At 42.7% G+C, this 21098-nt stretch overlaps 1 protein-coding gene across 16 annotated transcripts in view; it reads right to left on the bottom strand.

Annotated features, from left to right (window-relative positions):
• Window positions 1-21098, bottom strand: part of ZMYND8 (zinc finger MYND-type containing 8) — a 127172-nt gene that overhangs the window by 56637 nt on the left and 49437 nt on the right. For all 16 annotated transcript variants that reach the window (XM_055345635.1, XM_055345629.1, XM_055345707.1 and 13 more), the window contains 7 exons: window positions 20289-20402; window positions 17921-18013; window positions 16695-16782; window positions 13734-13789; window positions 11574-11651; window positions 9624-9739; window positions 4116-4597 (listed from right to left, as the gene is read on the bottom strand). In XM_055345635.1, coding sequence (XP_055201610.1) covers window positions 4116-4597; window positions 9624-9739; window positions 11574-11651; window positions 13734-13789; window positions 16695-16782; window positions 17921-18013; window positions 20289-20402 — 1027 coding nt within the window. The remainder of the gene's footprint in view (window positions 1-4115; window positions 4598-9623; window positions 9740-11573; window positions 11652-13733; window positions 13790-16694; window positions 16783-17920; window positions 18014-20288; window positions 20403-21098) is intronic.

Raw genomic sequence — 21098 nt, 5'->3', positions numbered from 1 at the left:
GGGGTGTGATCCTGGAGACCCAGGATCGAGTCTCACGAAAGGCTCCCTGCATGGAGCCTGCTTCTCCCTCTGCCTGTGTCTCTGCCTCTCTCTCTCTCCCCACTTCTCTGTGTCTCTCATAAATAAATAAATAAAATCTTAAAAAAAAAAAAGAAAAGAAAATTGACTTCTGTGGATTACAGACACCTGATTCTGAGTTCTTCCATTCCCCCACCCCTAAAACAAAAGGTTTCTAAATTCTCCTAAAAGTTTTATTTAAAAATTTACTTATTTTAATGTGTAGTCTTATGTTGCTGAACCACAAAATCTTTACTGCTGAAACTAGTACAGCTTTTCTATCCTAGGACTATCTTTTTTTTTTTAATAATTATGGATAAATCACAATATCTCAATTATACACTCCCTGACAGTGGGGGATTTTCAATAAACAGTCCACTTCTCTTTCTACTAAATGCTACCATCGCTGCTAACAGCAGAGGGCACTAGGGTGCAACGAAAAGAACACAGATCTAGAATCAGGATCTGGCTGTGGGAACAGAGGAACATCCCTACACTGTCCACAGGGACCTCAACTCACCTTCCATAAGATGGAGATTGAAAAAAAAAAAAAAAGATGGAGATTGACCCACAGTTCCTTCTAATGTAGTCTGTAATAGAGGTTGGCAAACCAACTCATGGGCAAAAGCTAGCATACCACCACCTGTTCTTGCAAGGCCTGCAAGGGTATTTACCATTTGTAAATGGTTGGGGGGAAAAAAAAAACCTAAGGGATTAATTGTTCATGAAACACACAAATTATATCAAATTCGAAGTTCAGTATCACAGCCACGTATTGCCTGTGCCTGTCTTATTAGCACAATGACGGTGTTGAATAGCTGCACAGTTGTGACAGAGGCCCACAAGCCTAAAATATTTACTATCTGGCTCCTTGCAGAAAAACAGGATAATTTGTAAGATTAAAATGATTTGGAATACCGCCTTCTCTACCCATACTACTCACTGGCTGTCTATCTCATAATTAGCAAAATGATCCAAGCACATGCTGGCAAGGAGATCATATTTTTGGAAAAGGGATTTTAAAAAGTCTCCTGAAATGGAGAATCTCATTTACCACTTAGAAAAACCATTCAAATAAAAAGGAATTTTGTCAGGAATCCTAATGTTGTTTCAATTCTGCTATGTCCCAAGGAAAGAAAGCTTAATTAAACATAAAACCTGTCCTCAGATTCCTACAAAACTGTATTTCCTGAATACGGAACAGGATAATCAACAGTGGTTCACAGACCAACATGTTCTAATTTACAAGTTAGGTATTTACTTCATGCATATTAGAGGGGGAAAATGCAGTAAGAATTTAAGCACATGAGTTTATACATATTATTCAGCTTAGGATAAAGTGATGTTGCAAAAAAAAAAGCGATGTTGCAGATTTAATGTTTAAGTATGTAGTAAAAACAGAGATATTAGCATAGAGCAAACTGGTGGTGACGAAAGTTCAGGTAACAGTGATTCAGCAGGACTGCTGCCTGGTTAGGACACCTCAAAATCGAGCTCTCTAGGAGAGGTAACAGGCTGCAGAGTTACTGTGATTATGTATCATGTTTTGTTAACTTAGCTTAAATTGCATCATGTCACAGAATAAAAGCAAACTTTAAAGAACTCTGGTCTAAAAAAAAATTAAAAAATAAAAATAAGAACTCTGGTCTAAAACTAGGAGGCAAAAGAAAATTTCTGTTCTGAAAGTATCTCAACAGAAGTTGCATCATCTGAGAACAAAGCTCTGAAATGCAACCGAGTGCCTAGGACCACATGGTTAGGATCACAACTGGGGAAAACAGATCACAGCCTTTATTTTGAAGAACTGGAAGCCACTGGTACTTAACTCTCTCTCCACCTACAGCCATTTTGGGAACAGCTCCAAGCAGTACCAACCAACCAAGAACAAAAAACAACACAACCAAACTGATGAATTCTTTGAGCTCACTTGATGGGAGTTCCCGTTGTTTTACCTTTTGGGGACTTTTGTGATCTCTTGAAGAAGAGGTGACAGGTCGTTAAAGAGTTCTTATGTAAAGGGAGGGAGGGAGGGAGGGAGGGAGGGGTGAAGGGAAGAGGAAGATGGAGGGTGGGGGGTCTGAAGAGCTATCCAAGTTTAAGACATTGGCCTAAAACAGACGGCCCAACCTACAGATGGATTTTATTCATTCCGGAAAATATCCTAAGACATTTTGAGCTGACATTTAAGAATTGAGGGGGAGGTTGGGGAGGGTCTTAAATAAGAACGCAAATTTCCCACAATTCTGGAATAATGAAAAGATCAGAAAACCAAGAGGCCATATTCCTGCTTGGCAACCACAGGTCTTGAAGCCCTTGAGGTAAGTCATGTGTCCAGGGGTTCATCAGGTCCTGCCCTCTCGACAGCCTCCCCAGCCCAGAGCCTGAGAGGTGGCTGTATTTTATCATCATGCTTAGTGTAGAAGCTTCTCTGTGCCCCTATTTCTCAGAGGTAAACCAACAAAGGATAAACAGTGAAGGCCATGTTTCAAGAAAAATGAGAGTAAACCCATTTCCTTGTGAAAGTAATAAAGTTTCTAAATATTAGACATACACCAAATAATATCTGGGTAGAAAGAATTCAAGTCATTCCCTTCCTTATACTTCGCCAGCATCCCTTTTACCTCACTTCTCTGAATCTGTGTAGGCATTTGCTGAGCAATCACCCTAAGAAATAATATAGAAGCCCACATCTTTGTAGCACTTGCTATTTTAAGCACTGTTCTGAATGCTTTGTGTATCCGTCTTCATTTAACCCTTAGCAAGAACCTATGGAGCAGGGACACTTGGGTGGCTCAGCGGTTGAGGGCAGTTGAGCGTCTTGCCTTTGGCTCAGGTCCTAGGATCAGTATCACATTAGTCTCCCCACAGGGAGTCTGCTTCTCCCTCTGCCTGTGTCTCTGCCTCTCATAAATAAACAAATAAAATCTTTAATTAAAAAAAAAAAAAGAAGAACCTATGGGGCAGATCTGTTATTATGTCACATTATAGATGAGAAACTGAAGCATTCACTTAAGTATCTGGGGGGCCTAGGTGACTCAACTGGTTGGGCAACCGACTCCCGATTTCAGTTCAGGTCATGATCTCGGGCTCAGGGGATTGAGCCCCATTTCAGGCTCCACGCTCAGTGCGAGGTTAACCAACATTGGTCCTTTCAAAGATTGGTCTTTTCTTTTTTTTCAAGTTTAAAAAAAATGTATTTTATCATTTTATCAGTGCGGGGTCTGTTTGCCGTTTTATTTCTCCCTCTCCCCCCTGCCCCTTCCCACACTCATGCATGCTCTCTATCTAAATAAAATAAATACATAAAATCTTTTTTAAAAAAGACATTCAGTATCTTGCCTAAAGCCACATGGCTAGTAAGTGGCAGAGCTGGGTTTTGAGACCAGCATCTTGATGCTTTTTTTATTTTTTAATTTTATTTAATTATTCATGAGAGACAGAAAGAGAGAGGCAGAGACACAGGCAGACGGAGAAGCGGGCTCCCTTCGGGGAACGTGATGTGGGACTCAACCCCAGGACTCCAAGATCATGCCCTGAGCTGAAGGCAGATGCTCAACCACTGAGCCACCCAGGCGATCCCAGCATCTTCATTCTTAACCACTATTCTATACCAAGTGTCAACCAGGGCAACTTTTCTTTAAGGAGTGGGAGTGTTCTGGGGCGAGGACATTTACTGCTGACCTTACACACTGCTCTAGTATCTGAAGGTACAGTTTTGACAGATAATCTTCCGAGTAAAATAACATTCTTAAGAAATAAACTGTTAGGGGTAGTTTTGCTGTTCTGATAATCCAAGAGACATTTGACCTGAACTCTCACCTCTGCAGGGAATGACCTCCATTTGACCTTTGGGGATCACTGGTCTCATTTCTTGATTCCTAACAGTAAGAAGCCCACTGGGTTACCCATTTAAAATTTTAAATATAGTCTACTGGAGCAAAACCCCACACAGCTCCCCTGGATTCTGTGGTGCTGGCCAGCTGGAACCCAACAGGCATGGCCCCAACAGAAGCCTCATATCCCAGAGGCCTCCTCCCCATCTCCTTCCCAAGGCTGACCTGTGCTCTTGTCCAGGAAATCCATGGACTCCTCACTGGCACTGAAGTGGCTCGACGTGGCCTTCTTCTCAGCATCCTGCTCCACATCAGAGCCCGTGTGCACAGAAGAGTTTGTACTCATGGGGGAGCGTGGCATGTCCGACAAGGAAATCCTGCGGCCTGCGCCCCCACTCAGCATGGGCTTGCTCATCAGGATCTTGGGGGAGGCCGTCATGTCAAAGTTGAGCTTGACCTTCTCCTGTTTGTCTATCTTGGCGGCGCCAGCACTGGGGTTGCTGGGATCAAGGAGCATTTGGTACTGGCTGTTGGGTGTGTAGGGCGTCCTAAAAGGAGAGTAATTAAAAACCCCAAATTTCCTGCGGATGTTCTCCACATACACCTCCATCTCTTGCATTGCACTGTTGAAGATGCTTTTCGTCTTTTTCACAGAAAAAGGAATTTCTTTAGACATGAGGTAGCAATTATTTATTGGAACCCAGGCCCTAGAAGTACAGAAGAGAAAGAGAGGAGAGGTTAACCAACATTGGTCCTTCCAAAGATTTGTCTTTTCTTTTTTTTTTTTCAAGTTTTTCAAAAAAATGTATTTTATCACAGCATGTTTAAGCATATGATACACCACTGTCGATCATGGACACAGGTTGTACGGTGGATCTCTACAGCCTATTCATCGTTAACTGAAATTTTATGCCCAGTGACCAGTACACCCCCATATCCCCCACCCCCAACCCCTGGCAATCCACCATTCCACCCGAGTGACCAGTACACCCCCATATCCCCCACCCCCAACCCCTGGCAATCCACCATTCCACCCGTGAATTCTGTGAATGCGAATGCTTGAGATACGTCCTACAAGTGGAATTCATACACTATTTGTCCTTCTGTGACTGGCTTATCTCACTCAGCACAATGACCTCTGGGTTCATCTATGTCGCCCCATCTTTTATAAGGGCTGAACCAGAACCCATGATGTGTACCTACCACGATGTCTTTACCCATTCATCTGACAATGGACATTTAGGTTGTTTCCAGAACTGTTTATTTCCTTAACGCAAACCAAATTAGCCTGGTATGTTTGCCAAGAGTCTTGAATGTGTATCCCATTCTTTAAAAATGACTTGGTTTGAATGGTTAATACATGATTAACCATTAACCCAGACGTGTTCTGTCATAAAGAACAGAACATGAACAACAAACTTAGTTAGAACATTAAAAAGCTCATAGATTTAGTCATTTTAATCCATTAAAAAAATAAATCCATTCCTTTTGGCTTTGAGTGAGTAGAGAGTAAGAAAACGAGCACTGAGGGCACCTGTTGGTGCAGTCTGCTAAGTGACTCTTGATTTTGCCTCTGGTCATGATCTAAGGATTTTGAGATCAAGCCCCACATTGTGCTCCATGCTCAATGCAAAATCTGTTTGGATTCTCTCTCCCTCTCCCTCTGCCCCTCACTGCCATGCTCTCTCTCTCTCTCAAATAAATAAATCTTAAAACAACAACAACAATCCTGCATCCAGGACTGCACCTTCTAAGAGAGAATCGGTCCCATAATCCACTGCTCTGCACTTAGAAGTAAAGAGCTTTCAGGGCACTAGAAAGAAATGCTGGAAGACTGGGGCTCTACATGGCACTAGAAAGAAATGCTGGAAAACCATAAACCCAAAAGGAGGTGCATGGCTTCAAACAGGAGATAATCCATATGGAAAATGAGCAAAAAACCAGCCTCTACCTCCCATCCCCGGCTGGTTAGTCTTCCTATCTTCAGCCCCTCACAACCCAGGATGTTCTACAGGGACTTCAGGAGAACAAGAGCTGCTTTTCTGGAGTTAGTGGCTGACCACAGGCAGGAGATGGCAGTATAACCACTGCTCAGGGCAGGGCTGGGGTGGAGCCAAAGTGTGAACCAGAGGACATACAGTGTGACATTTGATTCCCCAGCCTCAAACACATTTGTAGCTGGGAATCTGGTGGGAATGAGCTTTTCCAAGGAGGCCTTTTGGATTTCACAGACAGTAAACTCAAGCCAGGCACAAAGCAACGGGAAGCAAAGAGGACCATGGGGCGGTAATACAGTCCAACGCAAACACTGTGTACTGGGGAGCCTCACAAGTGCCCAAGCAGGAATCAGGCCCCCACACTGCGGAGTCGTCCAGCATTTTAGAGAGAAGCAAAAAGTATGGACTGCTTATATTACATTTTAACCAAATGTTAACAGTGGGCATCTCATTCCTATTTTGAAGAGTAAACGGCCTGGCCCGGGAAAAATAAAGTATGCACATGGGGTGGAATTCAGGGCACAGGCTGGGGAGGTAGGCCGTTCATGGTGATAACTAGATCGTGACACAAACTAAAACTGAACACCCCAAAAATATCTAACTGCTCTCTCAGCGTGCTGGAAATTACCAGCTTCTCATCCACCCCAACTTGCTGCTGTCATCCTACGGAGACCAGAGCAACCACATGTGCAGCCAAACAGAACAAGGCGGAGCAGGAGCAGGATGCTCTCTGGGTGAGAGACCGTGGCTGTTTTAACTGGATGAGCAGGACTCTGGACTAGACAGGACAGCTCTGAGGAGCAACCAGGATGCCCCAGTTGCCACTGGACAAAAGACTGCCCCTCCCCGAGCTGGCCTTGGCCCTGTCATCAGTAAAATGGGAGGATGAGCCTCAACCTAGAGGGGAGGTCAAGGGGAGCAAGCGAAATGCACCTGCACCAGTCCCCATAACACCAGGAGCTCACCGCTTACCAGGCAGTCAGCCACACTGTGACTGTGTCCCCACACACACATACTTCTGCCTGGGGGCCTCTGTGACTGTGCCCCCCACCCCACCCCCCGTCTGGAGTCGGGGCCTTAACTATTTCCTGCCAGGCTCTCAATTGCCTTCAATAAAGGTGTCTGCCAAGTAATTTCAGGAAAGTATTCCCTTTCCTTAAAGCAGGCCCAGGACACAGTTAAAGGGAAATTAGATTTGCTTAACAAAATAAAGCCTCTAGGGGCAATGCCATGAGAGGCAGCAGTCACAGAGCTGAACTACTCCCTATACTCTGGGCCTCAAGTTTTCTTCTTTGTAAAATGAGAATAGAGAATAAAGCAGCTTCTGCAAAAAGCACTTAGAACAATGCCTGCTGCGTAGAAGGCACTCAGTTCCTGCAAGCTCACTCTTCTATAGCTCTGCAGGCATTTAATAAAATATTTCCTGGATTTTTATATAGTATCATGTATATGTGTGTTCCTATGAAATCAAGCACCCAAAAAGCAAACAGCAAATTTTAAAGGATGAAAAGCACACAGTGAGATTCTTCAGAACATGCCTTGATCTGTAAGAGCACCTCCCTGGGCTCGCTCTAGTATTTATTAATAAGACGATAAACACATAACACATGCTATTCTTATTAAGAAATGTGCCATTTCGGGCAGCCCAGGTGGCTCAGCGGTTTAGCGTCACCTTCAGTCCAGGGCCTGATCCTGGAGAACTGGGATCAAGTCCCACGTCAGGCTCCCTCATGGAGCCTGCTTCTCCCTCTGCCTGTGTCTCTGCCCCCCCCCTCTCTCTCCCTCTCTCTCTGTCTCTCTCATGAATAAATAAAATCTTTAAAAAAAAAAAAAAAAGAACACCTCCCCTGCAAGGAAGGGACTTTAGTGGCTTCATTCCTAGAGATCTAAGGTTCTGTTACTCCACCACCATGGAGAGTCCTTAACCACTCCAAGGGGTTCACCCAAAATGAGTCAATAGTTTGGCACATTCCCTCCAAGGCAGCAGAAGTCACTGAGGGGGTTAGGCAAACATCACGGGCATCAACTTGGGCTGCTGTCCTTTTCCACAAATGGGGGGGGGGGGTAGCTTCCACAACAGCTCCTTCCCAGAACTAACCTACACCAGCAGATCCTGGAGAAACAGCTCTGGATCAGGGCTACCAGAACTCACACCCGCTAAGCCACATTCAGTAGCTGTCTCATAAGCAGCAGGAAGATGTCCATGCATAATGGGCTAAGCTGAGAGCAGAATCAAAGACCCTAAGAGTCCTGACAATATTTGGTGCATGGGGCCAAGCACTGATTTCCCCCACCCACCTATATCCTAAATATATCCACACTGGGTCATAACTACAGAACTGAGAATAATCTCTAATCACCAAGATGGTTAACACTTGCCATGCTATCATGAAGCAGCAGGAAGATACACAACCTGACAATAATTCCTCTTGCTCTTCAAAGAAAAGGCAGACTGACCACAGCCTGTGTGATCTGGACCCTGCCCCTTCCCCTACCCATCTCTTACCCTCCTCTCCCCCACCTTCCAACTATCCAAACTACCCTGCGCTCCTGGCTTTTCCAGAGCACAGCAGGCTGGCTCTGTCTGGCCCTCCACTCAGATCTTCACTAAACCCCAGCCATTACCTCCTCATCTGAGATCATTTTGCCCGTGTATTTACTTGTGTATTATTACCTATAATAGGATGTAGCCTTCAGGTGGACAGGAACAGTGTCTATCTGCTCACTCCCATATCCCTAACACCCAACAAGTAGCCTGGCCCACAGCAGGAACCAAAGATTTCCAGCAAAGTGGTCAGAATCAAACAAAGCGAAAGGCTTCCTATCAAACCCGGGACCATCTCAGCGAATTCCCATTTTCCCTCCAGACAATGGACTTCTAGCAACATTTACTCCTTTGTTTTTTATTTGCAAGACAACAAGCAAAGCTGAACAAAGTAACAGTTCGGATTCTGGTGTTTGAAATTATGAACTGTATTTTCTATGCATTCTGTGGGTGATATAATTTTTAGAATACGTGTTTTAAGTATTCTCCCCAACACACTCAAAACACTTTTTTCAAGCTGCTTGGGAGGGCTTCAGGAGTTTTTTGTGCTTTGTTGAATCACAACATAGCTTGCTAAAGAGAACTAAGAAATTAACCATGGCTCATCTGGGTCTACCTGTTGTTCTCAAGCACACAGAAGCGGGAACTGCTAAGAGCTAGAACAATTCACTTCCCTGTGAGCAAGGGAAAGGGGAGGGTAGAAAGGCTGGTGGGGAGGGCTCCCACCTGTTAAAACAGCCACCTCTTATAATTTACTATTTTAGCTTCAGAGAAAAGGCCACAGGAGGGAACTACCCAGCACAATGATAAGAGCTTCATTTACTGGCAATCTGGGGAAATACTTCTGATCTCTGAAAGCATTATTTTGAAAAGCAATTTGCACAGCGGTTTAATTTACTCCAGAAGATCCAAAAAAAAAAAAACAGCAGCACTTAAAATAGCCATGGAACCTATTCGGCGCCGGTTTCATCAACAAAACTACGAAAGCAAGATTCTTCTCTTAACATACCTGAAAACACGGAAGCCCACACATTAACAGGCTTAACACAGCCCAGGACTGTATTTTCAACCATAAGATCACGGGTGGGTGTCATGACAATAACATAATAATACCTCCACTCCTGCTTGCATCCATGACAGTATCAAAGGTTCAGTGAAAGCTATACGTTTGCAGCTGGTTTTAACTCCCACCTGTCATGTTGTCCAAAGAAACGAGCATCAACCTGCCCATCTTTATCCCTCAGAGCTTTTGCAGGCCAGAATGGAAACCCCTTCAGTTTTGCCCAGACCAAAGGATGTGGATTGCTCTAGGAAAAGAAAAACAAAATCCAAAGTTTGTATGTATTTGACAGCAAGACACACATGTAAAGCTCGCTGTGGGAGGACACAGCAAGGCCACCAACTGAATGGAGAACAGTTCCAAGCAAGGTCTCCCAAGTGGGCTTCCCTAGGAGGGCATGAGGCCAAGTCAGGCCCGGGCAAAGCTTGTTTGGGGGGCAGGGGGTGAATGAAGCAGCAGAGGGACGAAGCACAGACCACGCTTGGATCCTGCCCCTAGTGCTAATGCCTGGATGGCCATGAGCAAGAGTGAACACCTTCCTTTGAAACATGGAGACAGCAATGCCTACACCCTCTGGGAAGCTGGGGGAATAAATGTACATTGTACCTGGCATATAACAAGGGCAGTATTAGCCACTTTTGCCCTTTATCGAGGCTGCTCAGAGCCTTAACAAATGCAGGTGTTAACAAAGACAGGAAGAGACATAAACTATCTTCTACTTTTCTACTTTGCTTGCCCAATCTTGCAGCCCAGGAAGCTCCACCCCTACACCTCCTCCCAACCTCCCACCAGCCCACCCCAAGGACATGCTTCTCTGGGCAGAACACCTGTTTAGAAAATGAAGATCCAAGAGGAAAATGGTGATTTTTTTCTCCCAACCCCCTACCCTCAAAAATTAAGTCACTGGAGAGACCGTGGAGTCAATCCAGAGAGGTATTTCTGAACCTCTCAACACAGATTCGTCAAGAACATCCTCAAGTAACTCTTCTCCGGCTTGCTATCTGCATTACTGTGGAGGGTCCCCTCCCTAATGAGCACCTTCCTGCTCTCTACCCTGCAGTTGGCCCAGGGATTAATAAACCCAGGAAATCACAATGCTCCCTCTGGTACGTGAACGTTCAGCCCCAGAGGTTTATTCTACCTGGATTACTCACATTTTGTCATAGCTTTATCACTAAAACAGCATTTAAAAACTTCACCCAGGGATCCCTGGGTGGCGCAGTGGTTTAGCGCCGGTCTTTGGCCCAGGGCGCGATCCTGGAGACCCGGGATCGAATCCCACATCAGGCTCCCGGTGCATGGAGCCTGCTTCTCCCTCTGCCTCCCTCTGCCTGTGTCTCTGCCTCTCTCTCTCTCTCTGTGACTGTCATAAATAAAAAAAAAATAAAAAAATAAAAAAAAAGAAACTTCACCCAAGGGATGCTTGGTTGGCTCAGCAGTTGAGCATCTGCCTTCAGCCCAGGGTGTGATTCTGGAGACCCAGGATCAAGAGGGAGCCTGCTTCTTCCTCTGCCTGTGTCTCTGCCTGTCTCTGGGTCTCTCGTGAATAAATAAATAAAATCATTTTTTAAAAATAAATAAATACGGAGATCCCTGGGTGGCTCAGCGCCTGCCTTCAACCCACAGCATAATCCTGAAGTCCTGGGATCGAGTCCCACATCAGGCTCCTTGTATGGAACCTGCTTCTCTCTCTGCCTCTCTCTCTCTGTATCTCTCATAAATAAATAATTTTTTTAATTTTTTTTAAAATAAGTAAAATAAATAAAATAAAATAATCTTCACCCAAATTTCATCGAATAAGCCACCTGGATAAAGTGGCCTCTAGGGGCACCTGGGTGGCTCAGTGGTTGAGCGTCTGCCTCTGGCTCAGGTCATGATCCTGGGGTCCTGGGATCAAGTTCTGCATCGGGCTCCCCAAAGGGAGCCTGCTTCTCTGTCTGCCTATGTCTTTGCCTCTCTCTCTGTCTCTCTCATGAATAAATAAATAAAATATTTAAGAAAAAAAGAAAGAAAGTGGCCTCGGGTAGCCATCTAAGACATGGGGTTCAGAAAATGAAGTAAGGAAAGAAAATGCAACTTACACAAGGCTCACAAAACCAGTTATCTCGTTTTTGGCAAGCAGCTAGGTAACACTCCGGACATACTTCAATTTCATTCATCTGCAAAGCAAAAATATGTTAGGATGTGTCATCCCAGGGGCCTCACATCTGGAGGCCCTTAAGGAATGCATGACGGTACAACAGCAGTTAAGTTTAGCTAAACCAGGTCCCGCAGTAGGGGACACCTTTAAGAGGGAGTCCAACTACCTCCCACCAACCCCCATGCTTCCACCTAGACCAAGCTGCCACCACCTCCTCTCTCTTCAAGACACCTGCCCCTGGTCTAAATGCAGCAAAGTGGCAAGGCCAGGATCTGAACCCAGGCAAGTCAGACCCTGTTTGTTAGTTGCTATTACTGTCTCATCAGACTTGTTTTTCTCTTTATCTCTGCATCGTGTAAGGTACCAGATGCCTAGCAGGTGCTCAATAAATTATTACTAATAATGTTGTAACTATAATTGATTAACTTAAAAGTCAATGAATAACTGAATGAATAAGGGAGCAAAAGAATAAATGAATGAATTAATGGTGGCATATGGTTCCCCCTTCTCCCCTTTCTACCTGTGTGCTATTCCAAAAGTACTGGGTAAACAAGCCCTGGCTTTGGAGATCATCCAGTGGTAACATAATATTGCCAACAGGTAGATTCAGAAATGCCAGACACAGAGTACCTGGGTTCAGATACTCTGCCCCAAATTCCACCTTGGGGCAAACCATGATTAAAAGCCTTGGCTCCCAAATGTAGGAAAACAAATGAAAACCCAAGGGGGAAACAACCGGACAACTCACTCACACAAAACTCCACATCAACAACGAACATATCAAAAACAGGCCATCACCACTTGTCATCAAAGAAGTGCAAACCAAAATCACAGCGATATGCCAGTTTTCACTGATTGCATTGTAGGGAAAATATATACCTGTTTTTTAAATAAGAACTTCCAATATTGAGGAGGACACAGAAAAACTTCCATTCTCACCCAACCCAGGGTGTTAAGTTGCTACAGCTTTTCCATAAGCCAATCAGGGAATATCTACCTAGTCTTTGCTATGTTTATAGCCTTAGACATGGTAGATGCCTTTCTAGCATTTATGCTAAGAAAATCATCGTAACAAAAACAAAAAATTGTCCTTCCTGTGTGTGTTTAATTACAATAAGGAAACACTCACACTAAGTGAAAAATATAGATATAAAACTCTCTCATAAAAATATGTAGAAATGGACATATCCTAAGATAGTCAAATGTTTCCTTACAAATGAATGAATGAATGAATGAATGAACGAATGAAGCACACAGACATGTTGAAGTCTATTACATCTTGGTTTTTCACCCTTAAAATGGGGTGTCTAATAAAGCCTCCCTGGAACCATTTCTGCTCCCAGCCTACCCCACAACCACTAGAGCGTCAGGGCAGACAGCCCAGGAGTTTCATTTCTTCCATACCATGCCTGGGTGGCTCAGTTGGCTAAGCATCTGCCTTCAGCTAAAGTCATGATCCCAGGTTCCTGGGATCAAGCCCTGAGTCGGGCTCCCTGCTCAGCCAAGAGTCTGTCCCTCTACCTCTGCCCTGCTCATGCTCTCTGTCTCTCTCTCTTCAATGAATAAACAAAACCTTTAAAACACACACACACAAACACACACACACACACACACACACACACACACATACACACACACCACTGTGTATTTCCAAGAGAGACTGACTCTCCAGGACTCTCCAGGCCACGCCGAGGAACAATCAGGACCATTCGTTCTCTCACATAACATCAAAACTCAAACATCTTCCATGAGAAGTGTAAAAGGGTATGCATAGCCCAATGCCACAGACTGTGGGGTGAAGAAATTATGAGCCCTATCTATGCTACCAAGATAACTCAGGATGCCGAGTGCTGGCAATGACTCAAGAATGAATAATAAAGGGTCATTTCCAGCTCCCTTGGTCATGGCTAAGATAGGGTTGGTTTATAACACACTGACGTCCCCTCTTTGTCACTTTAACTTTTCTTTGAAGAGAGGGCATACTGTCTACACCTCAACAAATCCCAAAACTGCTGACCACTGAGAGACTCTGCACATGGAAACCAGCCCCCCAGCCCCACACTGTGGGTGCATTTAAAATAGGACAGTGAGAAACACATACCTCATGCTCACAGATTTTGATGACTACCTTTGCTATCTGCGTCAATTTGTGATTTCCTAAGGGAATAAGAAAATATGAATTAATTCAAATGGAAACACGTTTTTAACACCCAAAGGATTATCCTTCCACTGACAACCTTTCAACTTCCTTTCCCCCAGGATTAAGCTTTTGAAGGATAAAAACCAGAAGATTCTGACTCCTAATATTGGTTCAAATTATGTGCCTTCACCCCCTAAACACTGACCAATCTTTGGTGCCTCAATGTCATCTCTGAAACTGAGTAATTTGTGTGGGATTCCTACAGCTCACAGGTTAATAATATCTGGAAGATGCTTTCACATTTCAAAGCCTCCAATTAGTGTAAAGGAGCCTTACTCAACCATTGTTCCGAACTCCAACCCATGAAGGGTAACAGGGGAAAGAAAATAATTGAGTAGCTCTGCTCTGCTTAGTGCTTCAAAAGACATTTCCTTGTTAACTCCTCAAGAAACCGTACTAGGAAGCAAGTATGAGTGTTCCCATTTCATTAATAAGTAAGCCAAGGCTCCAAAGTCATTGCTTACTCGAGACTACTTGGCTAATGAGTTGAAAATGCTCCAGGGGCACGTGGGTGGCTCAGTGGTTGAGCATCTGCCTTTGCCTCAGCTCGTGACCCTGTGGTCCTGGAATCAAGTCCCATGTAGACTCCCCAGAGGGAGCCTGCTTCTCCCTCTGCCTATGTCTGCCTCACTGTGTCTCTCATAAATAAACAAAATCTTTAAAAAAGAAGGAAAGAAAAAAAACATGGCCTCAGATCTAACTCTAAATCCCTCACCTGCGCACTATACCAGAAGACAAGATGGCCAAAAAGCCGTCTTTCTTCAGACCTTATGGTATCTTCATACATTGTGAATTTGCTGGCAAAAGATTTTACACACACACACACACACACACACACACACACACACACACACACACACGCCTCGATTCCTGGCTTGTCTTAAAAACTCAAAAGATGTGGTAACTCTATCAAAACACCACTGGGGTGTTCAATGGTGTTCCCTTCAGGCTGGGCAGGACTTCATTCCCCCAGTTCTCTAATCTAGCTCTCCCCTTGGTCAATGGCCATCCTGGTTTGAAATGCTCTTTTTCTGCCACTTAATCTCAATCACTTGTTTTTGTGATCTTACCAGTATTTCTATATATTTGAACTTATAATCTTTAGATGAATTTTCAACTGAGTGCCTCTTTCTCCCCTCCCAACACCCCTAGCCCCGCTACTGAGCCAATAACGCAAAATATGTGCTTTTAGCAGATATCCACCCACTCATACATCTTCCCTTGCACACTAGCTAACAATCTACACTAGGGCCATACAAGAAAAAGACAGGGTGTCCACTCTTCAATATCTTACAACAAAGAAAAAGAGAAGAAAAAAAAAGATCTTAACATCCTGGTAAGGAACTCAAACAAATAAAATTAGCCCCATCCAGGAAGTGTGATAAATGCTACCGTGGGAAAGTACAGGTACTGTAAGATCTCCTAACAAGAGCAACTATATGGTCTGGCATAAGGGAAGGCTGCTCAGAGGACTCACAGGCTGACAATGAAGGCTAAAACAAAGGCATCAAGGCACAGTGTTTAAGCAGGAAAGAAGAGGAACAGAATGGAGCAGGACACTGAAAGAGCTACCTGGCCAAAAGGTAGACAGAGAGGACTGTGGGAGAAGGTAGGGCAATATGAAAGGTGCCATGAGAGGAGACTTTAATGGAAATCCTCTTCCATTCTGTCCAGAAGGCTCAATCCACAAAAACGCAACTGACACAACTTTATCCAGAATATAAAGAACTCCTAAAATGCAATAATAAAAACACAAACCACCCAGTTCTTGAAATGAGCAAAATATCTGAAAATGTATTTTATCAAAAAAGATAAACAAATGATTAGTAAGTCCATGAAAAAATACATTAGGGAAAGGCATTAATCATTAATCATTAGGGAAAGGCAAATTAACACGACATAGCAGTTCACACTTTCAAGAATGGCTCAAATTTAAAATACAGACAACATCAAGTGCTGACAAGGATGTGGAGCAATTAAGACTCTCCTATGCATGGCTAGAAGAGTGTAAAATGATAGAACCACCTTGCAGAAAGTTTGCCAAAATGTCCTATAAATATAAATAAAAGCCTAGTCAATGAGCCAGCACTACTACTCCTAAGTATTTACCCATGAGAAATGAAAATATGTCTATACAAAGACAAAAAAGGATGTTCACAGCAGCTTTATTCCTAACAGCCAAAAGCTGAAAATAACCCAAATATCCTTCAACATCAACAAAGGGAATGGATAAATAAATTGCATGCTAATATAGTAAAAAACCAAACACAGTAATAAAAAGGAACAAAACCACTGGTAACACATGACATACGAATCCAAAAAAAGTTACACTGCATGAAATTAGCCAGACACAAAAGAATGCACTATGACGACATGTATATGAAATTCTAGGATATGTAAAACTAATCTATAGGGACAGAAAAAAAACGAGACGGATGGATTTATTGGTAAGGCAAGTGGGAATATAATAGAGTAATGGAAATATTCTAGATTTTATTTGAGGTTGTAGTTATACATTTAAGGTGGTTACACATTTCTCAAATTCAGAGAATATACTCACAAAAATCTATGCATTCTACTGCATGTAATTATTCCTCCATTAAAACAAAGTTTTTAAAAAGGACAGGTAAGCAGTATCATATAGCCACGAGCCACGACGGGTATCAGCTCACCCCTTAAAATGCACAGAGTCACCATCCCCTATTCACATATATTAGCAATCTATACACAAATAATTCTGTTTTTTTACCCTGGAGCATGAAAAAAAAAAAAAAAGTATGTTTCTTTTAGCAAGGGTAGGATATTGGGCATCACACACAGCATACACACTCTCTTTTTTTAGGAACCATCTAAGCCACCCACCTCCATTATAAATGATGCAGTTGTGCAAAATCCACTTTGCATCGGCCAGGAAAGCTTCTGTACATCCATACATTTTCTTTTTAGCGTTCTGGGAAGAAAAACCAAGGAGCATAATAACCCGTGAGTCTGTACAAGCCGCAGCCAATTAACACCTGCGTCCCCACATCATTTTCTTAGCAGTCATTTGCCAAATTAATTAATGCTTTTTACCCATTTCCCAAGATGCTATTATATTTGAAATCTAGAACGCCATAAAAAAGAAGTCACTGAACTCATCACAGTAACTTGAACTGTTTCCTCTTTTAGCAGCTGTCATTTATCACGCAGCCCCTTCCAAGAAACCAAGATATTTTGTATACTGGCATATTTTTTATTCGTTGTAACAGCCTCACGTAAGCCTTGTCACTAAGAACGCAAGGACACACCTACTATCATCACCATTTTACAGACAGGGATACTGAGGTCTGGGAGTGTTAAGGAACCTGTCCAAAGTTCCAGTGCTATAAATGGGTGAAGCTAGGATTCCACCCCTGTCTTTTCTGAATGCCTTCTTTTCTTGAATTCCATGAGGGTGTGTGCAATTTTCCAAAGCAAGTTTGATTCAGTGTTTGGGGGTCAGCAAGAAAAATATAAGGTTTTCTCCTCATCTGTGCTTTTCATTACCTATACTTTGGTGCCAAAAATTTGAAAATTTAGCACCAGGATGATGTGTACAATCTAAAGCATTCCAAGTTTAATTTCCAGCATGGAATTTTAGCCAGAACTTTTAAAAGCACCTTCAGGCAATAAAAACATATCCATAAAAGTCGAATAAGTTCTAGGAAGCCACCATCTTTATCAGCAATCTGAAAATTTCCCCAAACACTTAATTTTCTCTTTACTCCTTCCTGCTGCCCTCATTAGCACCTCTGAGAGAAAGAAAAGAGGAGGTAAGGCTCAAATTGATCAAATCACTGATTTGCAGAAGTGTAACTTTTTCAGGTAAAAGGGTGCAATCACCAGCAGAAGTAATATTTGGAGCTAATCAGTGGAATTCAACACTCCATTACAATCCTTGGAAGAAGGTTAAGGGGATCAAGAGTTCTTCCATCCAAATAAAATGGTAGGTACGGAGGAAAGGCAGAGAAACCATCTAACTTGAGATGGGGCACAGGAAGTGAGGGAGGGTCTTTGGTCATCTCGGTAATTGTGGGCTACGACGGTGAGGTTCTTTGATGGAGGCCAACCTTTTCCAATGTACAAAGGTCCATAGGATGGAAGATGTATTCTGCATAGTCAGGATGCTGTTCCAATGGAACAGGCTTCTGGAATGCATCTGTCTATAAAAGAAAGAAAAGATGCTCACACACACCCACAGAAACACAAACCCCCATCATTACTGTGGAAAACCAAGCATTAATAGTAACAAAGTACTTTTAAAATGGAGACAACTTTTCCCACAGTACAGTTCTAATGGTTTCCCCCAAAGAATTACCTTGGGGAGTACCAAGCTGGTTCAGCTTCAGGCTCTGCCTGGTTATCAATAATCATGGGGGGAGGGGAGACTCTTGTTTTGTTATCTGTTCTGTTTCCAATATATATTCAAATAGCAGGTCCTGTCTTCTTCTATAAAGATTGACCAGAACACACCATCAATCACCCCAGATATGAACTCTGAATAAGGCTTATTAATAAGGCTTACCTATGTCCTGCAAATACCCATAACCAAAACTGACAGTGAAATGTGGTCCTACCCAGAGAAGACACACTTAATAAAGTCCCTTTAAGTGCCAAGAGATATTTTACACTTGGGGGAAAACTAAGACAGTAAGATGCTGCTCCTCCGAGAAACCAAATTCCCCTCAACACAGGGACCATGTCAAACTTTTTCATCTTGAGCCATGTTCTTAAGCCCTCCCTGAAACAGCAAGGTCCAGTTTGTTGACGGATGCTTTTTATTTATCAATATATAAAAATCTACAAGATTTGGGGCCCCTGGCTGGCTCAGTGGGTGGAGCATGCAACTCTTGAGCTCAGGGTTATAAATTCAAGTCCCATATCAGGTACAAAGATTTAAAAATAAAATCTCAAAATCTTAAAATCAATCAACACCTAAAAGATTTAGTTAAACAACAAATGATAGCCAAGCATGGCATGTGAAAGGGCTACTACCACTTGTAGTCACTGGAGCCCTCTTTTACCCAGAAGGAAAGTGTGTGGCTACTGCAAGTTACAAAGATGCTTCAGTATCATTGGTAACTTTCTGCCCTGATTGATTTTATATCAAACAATTTATGTGAGAAATTAAGGCCTTCTTTGATTTTTCTCCTTGGTTTATAATTCTACAGTGTTGACGACTCTACACGAGTCTGTTCTTTTTTGTACAACAGTCCTCAGCAGATATAATTTAGCCTATGGAAAAGCAGGAAGTAATTCCATGTCACTCAACATAAAAACAACTCTACAGTAAAAAAAAAAAAAAAAAAGAAAGAAAGAAAAAAGTTGTTTTTCTTTCCAAACTGAGGCTATCTATGCTTTTGCTTCCATTGACGGAGATTTTGTTACAGAGACAAATAGATTCCCAATTTAGCAACACCCAATTGGCATGCTCTGAGGTTTTTTCGTGGTATCATATTTCAGAATATAATCTCAAAACAAAAGCTCGTTATTTTTTTTTTAAGAAATTAAGCCAGAGTGTCTACTCAGTACCCTGAGGTTCTATATTGCTATATATTCTCTCAACTTAGAAAGCAGCAGACTCTATAGAGAGTTTAACAAAAGGTCACCACTAGCCCATATGGTGCCTTTGTGCAAATCAGAAAGGGAAAACCCTACCTTTAAAGTTTCTCTAAATTGGTCTGTACGAAGAATGTCATGACACGTTGATTATATGGGCACAATGTATTATTTTTAAGAACGAGGCACTTTATGGTCATCCTCCTTAAAAATGCCACAAAAAACCTAAAACCACCACGGATATGATGTGACTGGGACTCTAGAGAGGGTAACCACCAGGAAACAGGGTGTGCCAGTGGAATATGGCAGTTCTGCTTTCACATCCAGATTACCTTTAGGGGACAAAGGCTGAAAAAAAAAAAAAGGACAAAGGCTGTACAACAAATTCCATTTCAAAATTGAAGGAATGAACCAACATCTCATCCTTTATAGGAGTCTCACAGGTTGAGTTTCACATGGAGGTTCCATCATCAGACCTTAGTTATATGTAAAGTGGACTGTACACCACTCTCTCACTGAAATGGAATTTTTTATTAACTCCCATGGGAAGCAGCACAAAAACTCCTTACCCGGAGGGTCTGGGCATGAGGTTTCATACAACCAACCACAATTTTGAATCCCCACCAACTTTCTACTACTTCATGTCACTTCCCAATTAAACTCCTTGGGGACATGGAGTGTTCACTATAGAGAATTAACTGAATGTCATTGTACCTTATGCTTAATTTACAGGTTGTTGAGCCAGGCACATAAGAAGGCCCCAAGAGTATGCCCAGGTGTCTGCAAAGCAAAGCCTACTCAAAACAAGAATGTTAACAGCAAAGAACAAAAGTCACTGTTTTCCATTTATGCTTCTACCAAGAGGAACATTCTTCTTACCCCTGGCTGTTTCATTTTCTGAATGGCAAACTTGAGGAGGTACGATAGCTGTTCAATGGTGAGCATTGTCATGGCTTTACTCTGAGTCTCGATGCATTCTGCTACTGTAATCTTCTACAAGTCAAAAATCACACAAACGTCCAGTTAGCAAAAAGTTAATATTCCCCCCCGTACATAGTTCCCTTTCCTCCTAATTTCCAATAAGCTCAAAATAAAAAATCCTTTCCATCCAAAGGAGATTACTTGTTCCACTTGAGAAGGACTCCAATCTAGTTGACTATACACTGAATCAGTGGATAAAAATGAAGAGGCACACCAATCCACTGATGACCTTATTTGGAAGGGTTTTTCCAAAAACTCATGAAGATGACAGATGCCTCTGAGAAACAGGCAGATAGGCAAGGACCTGAAAAATTGTCATGATGACAACTGTGGGTTTCAAGAATGGGATGTGAAAGGAAAGACCACTAATGGTTTTAGGGTGATCTCTGCACACAATGAATCAGTCACTTAACTTGCTTCTCTTAGCGTTCTGGGCTACCTTTCAGGAAACTGCCGAGCCATTAATGTCTCAATGACATCATTGATGGAAAAGGACAGTCTTCCCCGAAGAAGGAATTCAAGGGACGGTAGAGAGCTAAATATAAATATGACTTCATTCTCTGTCACCACGGATGTGAACCCACTCAGGACATTCTGGCAAACTACACAAGACGCATAGTCTAGCTATCGGTCTCCATGGGAAATAAATGTCATTTTGAAAAGGAAATTCCCATCAAAGAAGAGGCCCAGAGAAATGTCTGAAACCAG

This window comes from Nyctereutes procyonoides, unplaced genomic scaffold (assembly GCF_905146905.1).
Source record: "Nyctereutes procyonoides isolate TBG_1078 unplaced genomic scaffold, NYPRO_anot_genome, whole genome shotgun sequence".
Lineage (NCBI taxonomy): Eukaryota > Metazoa > Chordata > Mammalia > Carnivora > Canidae > Nyctereutes > Nyctereutes procyonoides.
The sequence above is the reverse complement of the archived record's forward strand: the minus strand, read 5'-3'. Positions and strand labels throughout refer to the sequence as shown.